Source organism: Culex pipiens, chromosome 3 (assembly GCF_016801865.2).
Source record: "Culex pipiens pallens isolate TS chromosome 3, TS_CPP_V2, whole genome shotgun sequence".
In the NCBI taxonomy this organism is placed as follows: Eukaryota; Metazoa; Arthropoda; class Insecta; order Diptera; family Culicidae; genus Culex; species Culex pipiens.
The window spans coordinates 49,772,515-49,788,826 of record NC_068939.1 but is presented as its reverse complement, the minus strand read 5'-3'; the positions used below and the strand labels follow the sequence as shown (position 1 = coordinate 49,788,826).

Below are 16,312 nucleotides of genomic sequence, written 5' to 3'. Positions count from 1 at the left end.
TCCGTTCTGTCCCCAAGGTGCGCATTGGATCGATGTCCGGTGTCGCATTGTTCATAGTATGCTATGACGGCTTTGTGTAAACCACGACGCCACAGGACAATGCGATGCGATGTCACTTGAAAAATAATCCCGAAAAATGTAAATAATTGGCAAGCACCATCAAAAAAACAAACGCGCTAAGTCTTTTGACGTTTCTATTTTGACTACCCATTCCAATTGAAGGCTGAAAAAAACCGAGCGAGGAGCGAAGACAAATAAAGAACAAAGGGTGGCCACCAACACCACCAACATGCTGGTGCAGCGCCTGTGCTGCCAGGAAACTTTCGCTATAAATGCTGTTTGCTGAAAATTTCATCAATTTTGGCAACACTAAGCAGACCCAAAAGAGCCCTGAAAGAAAAAAAGAACTAAGCTGAAAATAGAAAAATGGGCGTGGCCCAATGCACTCGACTGATTAGAATGCAGTTTTGAAATATTTTTTTAAATGCTTGTCAAAGGAATAGCATAACTTTCAATAAAAGTGAAAATAAGCAGAAATGTTCACAAAAAGTTGCTCTACTCGTTGGTGTACTTGGTTTTAGTGAATTTAAAGGAACAATCCAGGTTACCCAGCATCATTCAAACACGACCGCTTATTAGGCTTAAAATGGGCATATTTCCCCTATAATGAACTTATGACCACTCTTATTTTGCACGATTAAAAGCAAGCTATTTTGTCACTTCAGAATGGCAAGTTGCTGAAGTTTGAACCAAATCGAAAAATATTAATAAAATCCATTTCCATTTGGCGGAGAATTTCTCTAGTTACATACCTTTCGAGTTAGACACTGTTGGAAGCGATGTCATCAAGGTGGAATAATGCAACAACCTTAGTTATTTTTCCTCAATTTTATGCGAATTTATTTGCTCTCTTGATGAGTTTTTCCTTTTTGGCAATTACATGTAGCGTGTTACTTTATGTACTTGATCATTCTGGTTTTGCTGTATTATTTTAGCAGTTGTTTTTTTTTCTGTTGTATTTTTATTATTTTTCAATATACTTCTTGTGCTAAGTTCTATATCATTTACTAAATTGATTTTCTTATGTAGTTATGATTTTGCGACTTTCTCCAACTTCTTCCTTCAATTTGTTTCTGCTCAGAGTAGGTTGATTTTTTGTTTTGTTTTCTTTACACATTCATCACATTTTCACGACTAGATATACTCAGTAATGATCGATAACTATGGGTTTTTTTTTGTTTTAAACTTCCTTGAACCGCTCGCTCTCTCTATCTCGTTTGTCTCTCTTTCTCAACCGATATTGTGACCGCGAGGGGAGGGAGGGGGCGCATTTGTGGTTTCATTGCAACTATTTCCACCTCGAAATGGTGGTTTTTGCGTTTAGTTTTTATTTTCTTGGTTCTGTGGACAGTGAACAGAAATTTTTGATTCAGACGAGTAGCCTCACTTGACGTGGTACCTTGTTCTGCAAGAAAGCAAGACGAACTGTGGGTGTGACAAATTTGAAATGTTTCCTCCGGCGTAGCTTTTATTAGAAATTATTCCATGACTCTTTGCTCAATTAGTACACTTTCCAGCGGGGCCAAATTTTATTTTTAGTAGTTTTATTGTTTAGTGATATTTTTGTTTCGCATTTTACTTAATGTTTTCTTCTTCTTCTTATGTTTCTTGTTAGGAGGACCAGCCTCGAAGTGCTTTCATCAGCAGCAGTATCAAAAAGGCTTGCCCCTGCACTCTTGCTCTCCTCTCTCTGTTTTTTGGGAGCCACTCGTCCTTGTCCGTTTGTCTCTGATGGTGGCGCTGGGAAGTTTGAATTTTAGGGTTTTTGTTTCGGTATGGTTTTTTAAACGCTTACTTTTTTTTCTCGAGAAAGAATAAAAGCAACTTGTCTCTATGTTGCTTTTCTCTACACTAACTGGGTTATCTAAAGTGGACAATGTTGTATGATGGTAATGTTTATTCGTTCGTTATTCGGTTATTTTTCTTGTGCGAAATTATTTGAAAATATGTTACGGGTTTCTTAAGCATTTGAGTAAAAAAGATAGAATACTGTACTTGTGTGCGAAATTTTCCATTTAGGTCAGGAACCAATTTGTGGGAATGTTTCAATTTCAACAAATTGATTCAAACCTATATTTGAGTTTCCATAAATCATTGTGCGCAGTAGAGTCGTTAGATGTAACTTCTCCAATCGAATCTGAAAGCTGAACTGCGAAAGCTCAACCAGTCTTATTGCACAACAAGTTTTACTGCTTTTTTAGCAAATTTGTTGAGAACAAAAGAGTTCGTTCTCCTGCATTATCAGCAGTTTGCACAGCACATCGAATTGAACAGTTAAACTAAGCTTATCTCTTAATACAATTTACTAACTTTAAGTTGATTTTCACTTTAATAAATATAATAAACTGTTTTCACTTAACCCTAAATGTACGTTTGAAACAAAATGAAGTGACTTAGGTTAAAAGCAGTCCTAGGTTCGTTCGCCCACGCGTCTACCTAATCGTGGTACTTGTACCAAGGTTTTAAAGGGTTCCAGCTCCAACAACTACACCCTCATCCAAAACCACTCAGATTTTGTTGAAAATAAACTTGATGCTTCCACTGAAATTTGCGGAAAATTTCAATCAGTTTTGAGTTAATTTTGAATAAATTTCACCAAACTTTGAGGTTTCTCTTTGGCAAATTTCAACCGAGTTTTGGTTCAACTTTGAATTAATTTCACTCAAAACTAATATTCAGTCTGCTAACGATAATGTTATCACGGAAGCAGCTTCATCGACGATATCGATATTTTTTAAATATGAAAATCACAGAGAAACAGACGCAATTTTTTTTAACAACCAATCATCAATACAAGGTTGATCAATTTGAATGATCTAAAACTCATCACGACATTAGTCAGGTGGACAGTTGCTTGAGATTGTACGCACAAACACTACCTTTCATTGGTGTTCATAACATCATAACTAGATGGCACTAGCTAGAAGCGATTGCTAGATTTTTGATTAAAATATTAAATGATTTACGTTTGTTTGTGAAGCCAAATTTTGTTAAGGAGCTATTACACTACGGCAAACAAACAAACAAACTCGCACTTTTTGACAGTTTGCCTGCTTTGTTTGTTTGCTTGGATTTGTTTGTACAAACGTCAGCCTGCATACATTTTGCTTTGTTTGCGAGTTTGCCGCAAACAAGTTTGCGAGTTTGGCAAACTGTCAAACACGAAAAAGTGCGAGTTTGTTTGCCGTAGTGTAATAGCTCCTTTAGGATTGGCACGAATTTTATGCTTATGCTGGGGCATATCTTCCTGCAAGAAATTCATATTATCAATGTTTGAAAAATGCATGAAAAATTTGTTTTGTTTTTTTAGAATTTTCAATTTTCAGTACAAATTAAAAAAAAACTTGTTTTGTTTTTTTTAATTTTCAATTTTCAGTACAAATCAAAAAAAAACTTTGTTTAGTGCATATGAAGCACTTAAAGCTTGAAAAGCTCTGTTTGAGTAACCATCATCGTTATCGACAGACGATAAAATAAACGGGCGTTGTTATTTTCTCAGTAAGTTCGATCCAAACAAAATCTGAGTTATTTCTGGTTACAAAAAAGCCACTTAAGCGTTTCAAGAAAAATACAACTAATATGCATAACCAAGTGGCGCGGGCAGGCTGGAAGTTAGTCTCGACCATTTTTTCCTCTAAAGAAAATTTAGCAATACAAACTAGGTCATAAACTGGGTGCAGAATAGTGTTTCGCAAAGCGGCCTCAATTTAGAACTGCCAAAGCGGAACCAATTTACTGTTCGCAAAATGCTACCAAGAAGTGGCAATTTTATTAATTTATTTTGTTTTGTCATCACGTGGAAAAAAGGCCTCTTTTGGCTTCCCATCGTATAGTCTACGAAGAAAAAAAGCGCAAAGCACTTAATTTTTCAGCGAAAACTTCAATATCAACAGATCCAAAATGTTTCAAAACAATTCACTTAAGCAGCAAAAAATATGTCACGCTTGAGCTTGAACATAGCCTTCTACTTTGTTTATGTTTACAGCTGTAGTGCAACTGTATTAGTGGGGAGCAGTGGGGAGCTGTCGAAAATCACGTTACGCAGTCTATCTTTTCAGCACCCAGGTCATGAATGACAAAATTCACCATTACGGTCGTGTTTCCTCAAGAAAAAAAAAACACTCTGATTTAATAAATTATCTACAAACCTCGATTTTTTTGTTTGAAATTCAGTTTGGAAAAGCCTTTTACACAGACAAAAAGATGGCTGATGATGAATGAATGAATGACCAGTTGAATTCTGCTGACAACTAGCGCAATCTGTTGACTAGAATTAAAATCTAATAATGCAAAAGTTAGATTGAAGAATACTAATATTGACGCCATCAGTGAAGATTGTTGCAGGATGCGAAACATCAGGTTGATTCAATCGGAATTCGAAATAACCACATAATTGTACATCAAATCATCACACTATTGTTCAAACAACCTTAAAAAAAGAAAGCAATTAATAAAAACCTTTAGCATATTCTTAAACACCGCAACAACCCCTGTTATCATTCAGTGGTGCTAAAATTAGCCACCACCATCCGCGTATTCTTCCAGCCCAGCCCGGCTGTTGTGCAAAAGTGACGTAACCGACAGGTAGCGTGTAATTTAAATTAGAAGAAAGAACGGGAACGACGACAAAACTTTCGATCTTTTCTCCTCTCATTATATCGAGTAGCACTCACACTGGGTGCTGTTGTTTTTGTTGTTTTTGCTGCTTTACCTTAATTTTCTCTCTCTTCTGTTCTGTTTATGATATATGATACATGTGTGTTCCACTAATTACCTAGATGTACTTTTTTTTGTTGTTTTACTGCTTTGCTCTATAGCGAGTTTGCGTGTGTGTGTGTGTGTGTGTTCTGTCTGTGTGTCTGTGTATGTAGCTTGGTACTCATATCTATATGCTTTACGATTAAGTTTAAGTTTAATTGTTTCGAATCATTTAATTTCGAACGGAATTCCACTCACCTCGGCACAATCAGCGACACGATTCTAGAAATGCTGGAAGGTTTTTTTTTCTGTGTTTTTGTTTTGTAGTGTGTAGTTTGCGTGTTTGTTAAAGTGTGTGTGTGTTTTTTTTAAGTAACGAAATTCGCGCTTCACATCTCTAATAGTAGTTTTGTTTGGTTTGGTTGTTGTTTTTTTTTACAAATTGTAATCTTTTTTAAGTTATCTTATTTAGATATTAGTAATAAATGTTTTTTTTTGGTTTGCTCTAATTTATTTTGTGTTTGTGTGTATTTTGTGGTTCTTTATGCTTTTTGTTATAAAAAATTGTGTGATTTTGGTAAGTACATACTTTAAAGTTTGTGGTAAATTTTAAAACGCCTATAGCTTAGTTCCATACCCGCAGGAACGAGTCCCAGGACCCGGTGGCGACGGCCATTCCGTTCTCGGTGACGCCTAAACAGGAAACGCGGTTATCGTGGCCGGCCAGGATTCCGGCCCGTTCCGCCTTGAGGGTGTCCCACACGTTGCAGTTGAAGTCGTCGTAGCCGGCTAGCAACAGACGACCGGACTTGGAGAATGCCACCGAGGTGATACCGCAGATGATGTTGTCGTGGGAGTACATGGCCATTTCCTGGTCGGCGCGAATATCAAACAGCCGACAGGTGGCATCATCGGAACCGGTCGCAAACGCGTGCCCATTCGGGAAGAATGTAACGGCGTTTATATCGCTCTCGTGCCCCGGGAACGTTTGCTTGCACTGGCCCTCCCGGATGTCCCAAAGCTTGGCGGACGCGTCGCACGCTCCGGACACAAAGACACGGAACTGCGGCGAGACGGACAGTGCCATCACGTCTCCGGTATGTCCGAGGAACGATGTACACTGCTGACCGGTTTCGATATCCCACAGCCCACAGGACATGTCACCGGAGCTGGTGACGATCTGGTTGTCGTCCAGGAAGCGACAGCAGGACAGGTAGCCGGTATGGCCGGGAAGTTCCCGCGACACCCGGACGTTGCCTTCGCGCGTTTTGAGGTTGTAGATGGAACAGATGTTGTCCAGGCCACCGCACGCCACAAAGTTCCCGGACGGGGCGTACGCACAGGTCATGACCCAGGATGACCGGAGCGGGATCGCGTGGACCTTGTTGGTCGTGTGCGAGTCCCACACGATCAGCTTGCCGTCCTGCGAGGCGGACACCAAGTTCCGCGAATCGCAGCCCCAGTGCATGGCGTAGATCTTGGCCAGATGACCGCGCAGGGTGCGCCTCGTACGCATCTGTATCCGCCCGATCGGTTCCAGGTTGTTGGTAGCCTGTATTAGCGATGTGTCACAGGCCGCCTTCCGGGCGTCCCGGATGGCATTCTTCAGCGCTTCCGCTTCCTGTCGCAATGCTTCTAGCTCGTTCATTCTATCGAAGGTAACCTAACTCGTCCTAATACAAAAGCTCCGAGAGTGACTAAGAGAGAGAGCGTGCACTTACAAGCTAACGGTCGCCGTCGTCTAAAGGTAATGAACACGTTCTTTTTATGTTTTTTTCTTCACCTCGTCGTGAACACCTCGTCCCGTCTTACTAATCCCACTTACAACTACTACTAAACACGGTACAAGCTACAAACGCCGGCCGTTAATTTGGATTTCTGCTACTCCTTTGTCCTTGTCCTTGGCTCAAAGAGGCGCAGCGGGGGGAGCTTTCAGGTGTTTCGGGGTCTATGTGTGCGAGATAAAGGGAGGAAAACCTTGCGTTAATGGGCACCACCACGGCGGACACCGGACAGTCTGTGTCCTTCAACTTGTGGGTCACGGCGAAGTGGTCGGTGGGTGCTAGTAGTGGAAGGTAGTTGTTGTAGTAGTAGCAGAAAATGCGTGAAAATTCGTTGCGAAAATGCTTACGCGAAAAAGCTAATTTGTTGTGAAAAATGTAAATTGAGGATAACCTTTAAAGTAACGCATTTGAAATGAGTGATATTTGTGAGTTTAAATTATAATGTGTGAACGGTTTTTTTAATTTAAATACCGAGACCAATCATCCACAACTGAATACATTTTTTTAGTATTTTACCTCTATAAAAAAATATTTAATTTAAATAATTTAGATTCAAATTGTAGAGTAACTTTTACCAATTTACTATTGTCAAAGATTGTTCAATAGGGTGACATGAAAAATTGAAAATTTTGGTAAATCTCAAGAGATATCCTTTGGCTAGATTATTTAGGCAAAAATATGTACAAATCCGCACAAAATTCGTTCAGCGAAAGCCGAGAAAATCAAGTGCTTACACGGAGAATGTACGTGGTACGTTTCTCAAAATTGAACACTTTGTTCCCATTTTCATGAACGCTTGTTCACGATTTTGGTAACTCTTTTTTCTCCGTGTATATTTGATCAAAATCCCAACCCAGACGCACAGACATTTGCGAGCGCCCAATTTCCCGGTGTTACAAAATTCCCGAGAAACAAATTTCCCGGGAATTCCCGAAATGAAATTTATCGAAAATTAATCTGGCCCTGTTTCTGATTTTTATTTTGCGGCAAAATTGTATTGTGGATTTAGTTGGTAGCTGGATTTTTGTGGCATCTTCTCACGGTCATTGGAAACGGTAGGGGCTCTCAATTGGAGTGAAAAAGTTAAAGTTATAGAAACATTATGGATTAAAATTTTGTTTTTTAATCACTTCTCCGACATCAGGAATAATTGTTTGAACATGCTTACAATTTTTTTTGTTCAGCCGGAAAAATATTATTTTTCTTGAAAAATGTTCAATTTTTGATCATATGATCACCCCTAATTTTGGCTCGATGCCGCCATCACGCGACCGCGTGCTCCATTTGTTTGTCAACAAAGCTGCAGCTGGAGGGTGAGGCGAAGTGAGAGGGGGAGAGGTTTTGACATTTTTATGCCCGCATCTGGCCCGCCGTCTATTTCGTCGGTCGTTTCCAACAACCGTGTCCATCAAGGTACTGATCGTACAATATAGAATATCAATCAAACAGCAATGGTTAAATTTTCTAAATTTGTAAGCTGTCTTCATACAAAATATCAAAAAACAATTACAAATACTTTTTTGTTGAAAAGTAAGTTAATCACAGTGTTTGGCCATAGTGAGTAAAATTAATCCATTCTCCTAAACCTTAAAATTGTTTTTAAATTTGTATCTGAGACAAGTTTGAGAGAATATAATTATGATTAATTGTGATGATTAGGTTGCAATGAAAAAAAATGCAGAAAATATAGTTTTCATGACAAATATTTTTTCCACAACTAATTTTACTGGTTTGATCTCATGAATAAATAGATAAGCATTGAATTTTCCTTAAAAATCATCTTTTTTACTTGAAATACCATTTTTATGCAATAGCCCAAAATTTTCAATTATTTGGAGCGAGTTTTTGAAAAATGTTTGCATTTTTGGGCACCTCTTGTATTATACGGGTGCGGGACATTTTGCCGAATGTCGTTTCGCCGACGGTCATTTCGCCGAAGGTCATTTCACCGAATGTCGTTTCACCGCATGGGACGTTTCGCCGAATGGGACGTTTCGCCGAATTGACAAATAATCGTAAAACAAATTTATATATTTTATGGGCACAAATTGTATTACAATATTTTGAAAAAGTATAATGTCCCTAAAAGGTGATTTTGCAATCTTAAAAAATTTTTTTTTGTTTCTTAGTATGTTATTTTTATAAGTTTATGCATTATAACATGCAAATTTTTAAATTATTTCTGAGAGTTTTTGCATTCTTTCAAACATGAACAGTTTTTTTTCTGCTTATAATTTTGATTATTTCTGTTTGTTTTTGCATTCTTTGTTTTTCAGGCAAATTATTTGTATAATTTTTGGGAGTTTTCGCATTCTTTCAAACATGAGCAGTTTATTTTTTTTATTTTTAGCATAACATTTTGAAAATTTTCTGTTAGTTTTGCATTCTATATTTTTGGCATACTTTTCATATATTTCGATGAGTTTATGCATTTTTAGTTTTTTAAGAATATTATTTCTATAATTTTTGGGAGGTTTTGCATTCTTTCAAACATGTTTTATATTCAGCAGTTTATTTTTTATTTTTAGCATATCATTTTGAAAATTTTCTGTAAGTTTTTGCATTCTTTGTTTTTTAAGCAAATTATTTGTATAATTTTTATTAGTTTTTGCATTCTTTCAAACATGAGCATGATTTGATTTTTTGCATAACATTTCGGATTTTTTTGTTAGTTTTTGCATTCTTTATATTTAAGCATATTTTTGTCAATTATTCCTGTGAGTTTTTGCATTCTTTGAAACATGAGCAGTTCTTTTAATTGGCTGCTTATTATTTAAATTATTTCTGTTTGTTTTTGCATTCTTTGTTTTTCAAGCAATTTATTTGTATAATTTTTGGGAGTTTTTGCATTCTTTAAAACATGAGCAGTTCTTTTGGTTTTCAGCACAACATTTTGCAAAATTGCTGTAAGTTTTTGCATTCTATATTTTTGGCAGATTTTTCAATTATTTTGGTGAGTTTATGTATATTTAGTTTTTTAAGCATATTATTTATATAATTTTTGTTAGGTTTTGTAATCTTTCAAAAATGAGCAGTTTTTTTTTATTTTTAGCACAGCATTTAGAAAAATTTGTGATAGTTTTTGCATTCTTCATTTTTTAAGCAAATTATTTGTATTATATCTGTGAGTTTTTGCATTCTTTAAACATGAGACGGTCTTTACTTTTTAAATTATTATATTATTATCTTGCCACTCCTTCTCAAGTTTGCATGAGTGAATTACAAGATTGCACTGCATCGAACAAATAGCATAAATTATACAAAAAAAAATTTATTCAGTTCGGCGAAACGTCCATTCGGCGAAATGACTTTCGGCGAAACGTACCATTCGGCGAAACGACATTCGGCGAAACGTACCAGATCCTGACGATCCAGATAAACGCCCCATGAAACAGGTCCTCCGTGGCCTGTACGACATGGATGTGAGTGTGCTGAAAGAAGAGCTCAAAACTCTTAAGTTGAACGTGATCGAAGTCTTCAAGATGACGTGATCAACTCCTCCTGGCTTCAGTCAGCAACCGAGGGAAAACCAGCCAGCATCAACGGATGAAGGCAGCAGTGACCTGTTTTCACCACAAGAACTTCTGAACATTTTCATCGAGATGACAACAACACTGCGTGGTTGCAAAACTCGTGCGGAACAAGTAAAAACGCTTGGAGGATTTATCTTAGAATACAGTTCGTAGTTTACTCGTTCTATTGATTTTGAATAATTCAAAGAATTTTTTTATTTACTTTTAAGATAGGATTAGTTGTTACAGTGATTTTTTTTACCCAAATATAGCATATCATTTTTGTTATAGCTGGCAAAAAATCATATAATAAGTTGGAAATGTAGAAATGATGATAATCGGGACGTAGTATAAACAGTCAGTTTCAAGAAAATGCAAGCAAAATATGTCTTTTCTAACAATTTTTCATCAGAATTTGAAAATTAAAATGACTTGTTGTCATTCCGGATCATCCCGGACACTGATAAAAACTGATTCGAAATCCGGACACTTTTGCTTCGAATTCCGGACAATCGATTATACTTATGAATCGCTCAAATTTGGACTGAAATGTTAGTGAATGGCATTCTTTAGGTCTCAAATAGACTGTTAACATTAAAACAATCGATAGTTTATATTAAAATTTGCTAGAATTTAAGGAAATCGAAACCATAAATTTCTGCTTTGCCTTCATGGTGCTTCAAACGCCTATGAAATATTTCAAGTGAAATGTTTCGCAATTTTATTGTATTTAATTGTTTTGGCATTAACTACAGCGTTCAAACAAACGTTAGTTCATGATGGAATTCATCATTTAAAACAGTTTTGACATTCATCATGCGAACTTATATCCAAATAATTGATAAAACAAGATGAAGTGTCCGGGTTTCGAAGCGTCCGGGAATTCTAATTATGACGTTATTCAATTCAATGCAAAAATGTATAACAATTTGAAGTTAATAAATGAATGTGAACAGTTAATAATAAAACGAAAAATACAACAAATATGAAGAGCATTAAGCCATACCATTTAGCATGTAAAAGAAATGTAATTATTATAAGAAAGTTCAATAAAGACATATTTAATTTGAAAAAAAACGAAGTAGCATCTACGGGTAGACACCAATGCTATGCTGTGCTATGCTACATATAACTTGATTCATGTTTAATTTAACTTGTTTTTTGGCATGATTTTCAGCTACAAAATGTAATTTACATAAAATTTAATGAGAAAATTCTTCTTATGAAGCAGTTTTAATAAATAAAATCATAAGCGACCGGAACCGGGAAATCGAATCTTGGCGCGACGTTAGAAAATATTTGCCTGACATTTCGGTCAACAACTTTTGGATGATATGTCCCATTATATAATATAATTGATCCATTTCGACAAAAATCATTGCATTTTCAGCTGCATAGGTTTGCTCTCTCTATAGCTGAAAATTTAATAGTGTTCATATTTTTATAATTAAATGGATGAATAAAGATGAGCATAATTTTGAAACAATTTGTAAATGATAGGCCCCACCGAACAAAAAAAATGGTCCGCTGTATGAATAGTCACATCAAATCGAAATGAAGTATTCTTAGCACGGCGTGTTTTCTAGAACAAACTTTTCAGGAAAAAATAGTCATCGCTACTTTCAAATGTGTCTTATAGGAAATTTTCTCAGCTTTCCAAAACTTCTAAGAGCGAAATGTTTCATCGGGAAATTTCTGAGATATCTGTATTTTAAGTTTTTTGTTTTAAATTCCTTTAATATTTATTGGAAACCTTATACTAACAGTTCAGAAAACTTATCAAATGATGTGTTTCATGTGTCATTTGCTCATCAAAATGTGCTATATAAGACAAAAAACAACTTTGTAGAAGATTACAAACCGCTTAACATTTTGAAAATTTTGTTTTAACTGAGTTTTGAAGATATGGGATTTATTCAGAAATTAAAATCATAAACCGTATTAAATTATGATTTTTACTAGAACAAATAGATTATTACATAATTGTTGTGTACAAATATCACGTGTCTGCTCTGATTTAGCTTGTTCAACCGAAATTTTGGCAGGTTTATAATTGTTAATGATATTATTGGATTTTAAAGAATTTATTTGATATTTTCTTAAGCAAACAGTAACCAGGAACATAAATTCAAACATGATTTAAAATTGAAAATTTACTACCTATTACTGTTCAAAAGTCTTTTTTTTAAGTATAAAAAACAATTAAAATTTTATAAAATATTTACTGTTGAAATGCACTTAAAAGTAGCGACAAAACTCGAGTCTTTCAACACAGAATGCTGAAAACACAGTCACAAACTTTTTTTTTGTTTGAACAAAAATTGAATATTACATATTTTGACAAAAAAAAATCAAACTGAAACTTCCTTTCCAAACTATTTGAAAAAAATCAAGGTATATATAAAACATTAAAAAAAAGAGATTGTTGCAGCAAACCATTGGCCACTCCACCCTAACTCCTCTTTGTACTGTGTAAACAAGTACCCCTCGCCAAAGCAGTGTGGTGAATTACTAATGTCACCACACTGATACACAAACACAACGTAGGGTAGATTTGACATTTGTTTATTTACAATTTGAACGATCTGTGATTGAAGAAGTGATTAGATTTAAGAACAAATGTTACATTTTAAGTTAAGTGCAATAAAACGGTCTCTTTCTACTTAAGCCTCCGAGCAGGCAAGTCGCCTCTCGGAGCACTCGAATCCGGTGTTTTCTTTTATACCGCCCCGAACTCTGGTCCGCTGGTCGTCCGCTTCGTCTGCTGCTGGAAGGAATCGGTGAGTTGGTGGTTCTGGCCCCCGCGGAGTCGGCCCCTGGCCGAACAGAGATAGACTTCTAAAATATTGCTAATTCCTTGATCATTTCATACAAAAAAAACTTAACATATTCATACAAAGTAATTCTCCTGAAGCTTACAACACTAGTTTGCAATTCAATTTCAAGAATTAAACATGTTTTGTATCCATGCAACTGGATAATATTTGGTTTAGGAAATATGATATTTATTCATAAAAATCTAATAATACCCTATCAATCTCAAACCTGCAAAAATGTCGGTTGTATCAGCTAATTGCAAGCTGAATCAGAGAAGACCGGTGTTATTTGTACACAACAATTATGTAATAATCTATTTGTTCTTGTAAAAATCATAATTTAATACGGTTTAATGATTTTAATTTCTAAATAAATCCCATATCTTCAAAAATTCAGATAAAACTTCATTTTAAAAATGTTTGCAACCTTCTACAAAGTTGTTTATTGTCTTATCTTACCAAATTTGATGAGTAAATGACACATGAAACGCATCATTTGACAAGTTTCCTAAATTGTTATTTAAAAGTTCCCAATATATGATTAAAGATTTTAAAACCAAAAACATAAAATATAGATTTCTAAGAATTTTCTCGATGACACATTTCGCTCTTAGAAGCATTGGAAAGCTAAGAAAATTTTCCTATAAGACACATTTGAATGTAGCGATGACTATCTTTTCTCCTTAAGGTTGCACAGAAAACACGCCGTGCTTAGCGCTTGCACACACGGATCTACGAAGTATTTCAAATAGAATTTTGATATGCAACGTTTTAATAATATTTAAATTAAATCAGATCATCAAAAAACTTAGATAAACTGAAATAACATTTGAGAAGATTTAAATATAATGTTTTTCAAATTTAATAGAATTGAAATATAAATTCACCCAAAAATCCATTCAAGGCCCTTTTTTTTTGTTTTCCTTGGCCTTGATTTGAAGAAAATTGAATGCTAATTAGAACTTTTCGAACTGATTAAAACATGTTTTAACCTGCCAGTTTGCAAAAAAAAAATCTCCAAAAAAATGTGACGCTAGGAGAAAAAAATCCAATTTAAGGTAGTTTATGGTAGTTCAAAATTCATCGAACTATCAAATTTCATGGAAATTCAGGGTTTGGCAAACTCAACGCCAATTGCCAATTTTGATCCAAATTTTCACAGAAAAAAAAACACTAGCATACGAAAAAAGAACCAAACACAAAAAAAAACACATCATAGTGCCAATATGTCGCCCCAACGGGCGGGACGCGTCAGAGGTGTAAGCTTACGCGCCGGAGAAGGGGGTGTGCCGTCGTCGTCGGACGGAAAAACGGCGAAACGGAAAATTGGAAAAATTATAAATGGCCCCACTATAGCATACCAACAAGGGAAAGAGGGGTGGTTGCACCCCCCAAATCCAAGACTCCAAGAGCCAACAGTGAGAGAGGGAGAGAGACGGTAGTTTGTCTGTCTCGCTCATTCTTTCGGCAGTCTCACGCATTACGCACAGTGAAGCTGCTACTACTACCACTCTACCTACTAGGTGTGTGTGTGTGTGTGTGTGTGTGTGACTATTGCTGTCACGTTCGCTCACGCGTGTTTGGGGCCTCCTCCTTCGTGGGTTCGGTCCTCGGTCTCGTCGTCGCCTGCTTCGTCGACGTGATCAGATCCTCAGCTTTTTTCGAAATTTTCTTCACCTGTTTCACGGGCGGGTCGGGGATGAGAGGGGGAAGGGGGTTGTCCACAGGACCGGTTCCGAAATCGGAATTTCATGGGGCGGCCACGGGCAGCAATGAGCGGCGGTGCCAAGCCCAAGAATCGATGCGGCGACGATGACGGCAGCAGCAGCAGGGGGAAAATCGAAAGAAAGGAATGTCCCAAATTAGAGACTGTGAAAATTTCTTCCACCTGGAGACGGCACTCCAGACGTTCCGGACGACAATTACCAACTTGCATAACGGGATTCCGGACACCCGACGAGCACTTAGTGGCACTGCTTCCTGGCCAACATCCAGCGGAAGTACATCGTTTCTTTCTTTCTCTCCGGGGTACGGCGATTTTCCTGCAGTGAAAAATCCTTCACTTTTCACCAGTCACATCCAGAGGTTGGAAAAATCCACCCGAGAAACGAACGAACACACACACGCACCCGCACACACTCACACGAACCGAAGTGGCCACTGCGGGGAAACCACAAATCCGGCCAGTACGACACGAAACAAAGCTGGTCCAGCGGACGGACGCTCACGGCGGAACCCTTTTCCGATAGTTTTCTTCACCGGACAAGCCCGAAAAAAACGGAACGGAACACACGACGTCCGGAGACACTTGCGATTTCTTTGGAAAAACTACAATTCTGCCTGCTAGCGCTGGAGCAATCCTTCGGAGTGTGGTTTTCGGTGGCAGAGGGCATGCGCGCGGCGAAACCGCGGGCGAAAATCGGACCGTGGCCGCCAATTGGGGGAAAATCAAGAGGGAAATTTTTCCGACTTTTCCGAAACCGTGCTTGAATGAGCGGTTGGGATTTGTTGGAAAATTGCGGCATTTGGCTGTAAAAGGCTTAATTTTGGCACAAAACTAATAATAATAACGATATTCGACGATGACTAATTCAGATTACCATATTGAAATGAACTTATTCAAAGAAATCCTCTCAACTATTAAAAATTTAAACAAAAATTAAAAAAAGACACATAATCAAATTGTTGTTACAAAGCGGTGTAATCTCAAGGAAGATTCAGTTTTGCAACGAGTTGCTAACAACATTATTTTGCAATTCCGAAAAACGCTTCTTGTATAAAATTTTATGTCAAACATTCATGTGTTTAGTAAATTCACCGTTCAAAACAAAAAAAAAATTGACAAATTTTACTTTTCGATACTAGTGTACTTCAGTGCTGAAAAGTAGAACTTTTCAGCACTGGTATTGAAAACATTTTTTTTAATAATAATTAATTTATTGCAGTTTTATAAAACTATTACACCGCCATAACATCAATCGCTAATTCCATTGAACTTTTGTTCTTTAAGATTATTTTACATGTACATACAAGTTAATTAAATAAATTTCAAAGATTACATAAGCAAAAGATGAAACTACCTAACAATTACAAAATAGATGATAAATGTTCTTTCAGGTAATATTTTAATCAGCTTTTGAACGAGGTCAATTCTACTAGGGTTTTAAGTGTGTCCGGAACTTGGTTGTAAAAAATATCAGCACCGAGATTTTTAAATCTTCGCCTCCCAATTTTTTTTTGTTAATGAATTTTAATTTGAGTTAACCCTCTATAACCTAACCCCGCCTTTAGACGGGCTTCGATCTAAAAAATCGCCAAAAATCAATTTTCCAACCGATTTTTGATCTTTAAAAAGCATTGGAAAGAAGAACTCTTAAAATTTTAGAAAGAAATCAGGGTTGGAAGTTCAACTTGTTTTATGTGACTTTGCCAATGTTTTTAA

At 36.6% G+C, this 16,312-nt stretch overlaps 2 protein-coding genes across 2 annotated transcripts in view; both read right to left on the bottom strand.

The window, feature by feature from the left end:
• Window positions 1–16,312, bottom strand: part of LOC120413262 (guanine nucleotide-binding protein subunit beta-1-like) — a 71,956-nt gene that overhangs the window by 18,317 nt on the left and 37,327 nt on the right. The gene's annotated exons all lie outside the window — the stretch shown is intronic.
• Window positions 874–15,245, bottom strand: LOC120413269 (guanine nucleotide-binding protein subunit beta-1). The gene is made up of 3 exons (XM_052710748.1): window positions 14,797–15,245; window positions 14,445–14,547; window positions 874–6,706 (listed from the first exon to the last, which is right to left on the bottom strand). Exon 3 carries the CDS (start codon window positions 6,404–6,406, stop codon window positions 5,384–5,386), a length of 1,023 nt encoding a protein of 340 aa, XP_052566708.1. The 5' UTR covers window positions 6,407–6,706; window positions 14,445–14,547; window positions 14,797–15,245; the 3' UTR covers window positions 874–5,383.

Bases quoted from the DNA above. Each gene is read 5' to 3' on its own strand.
- LOC120413269 (XM_052710748.1), bottom strand. From the start codon at position 6,406: ATGAACGAGCTAGAAGCATTGCGACAGGAAGCGGAAGCGCTGAAGAAT.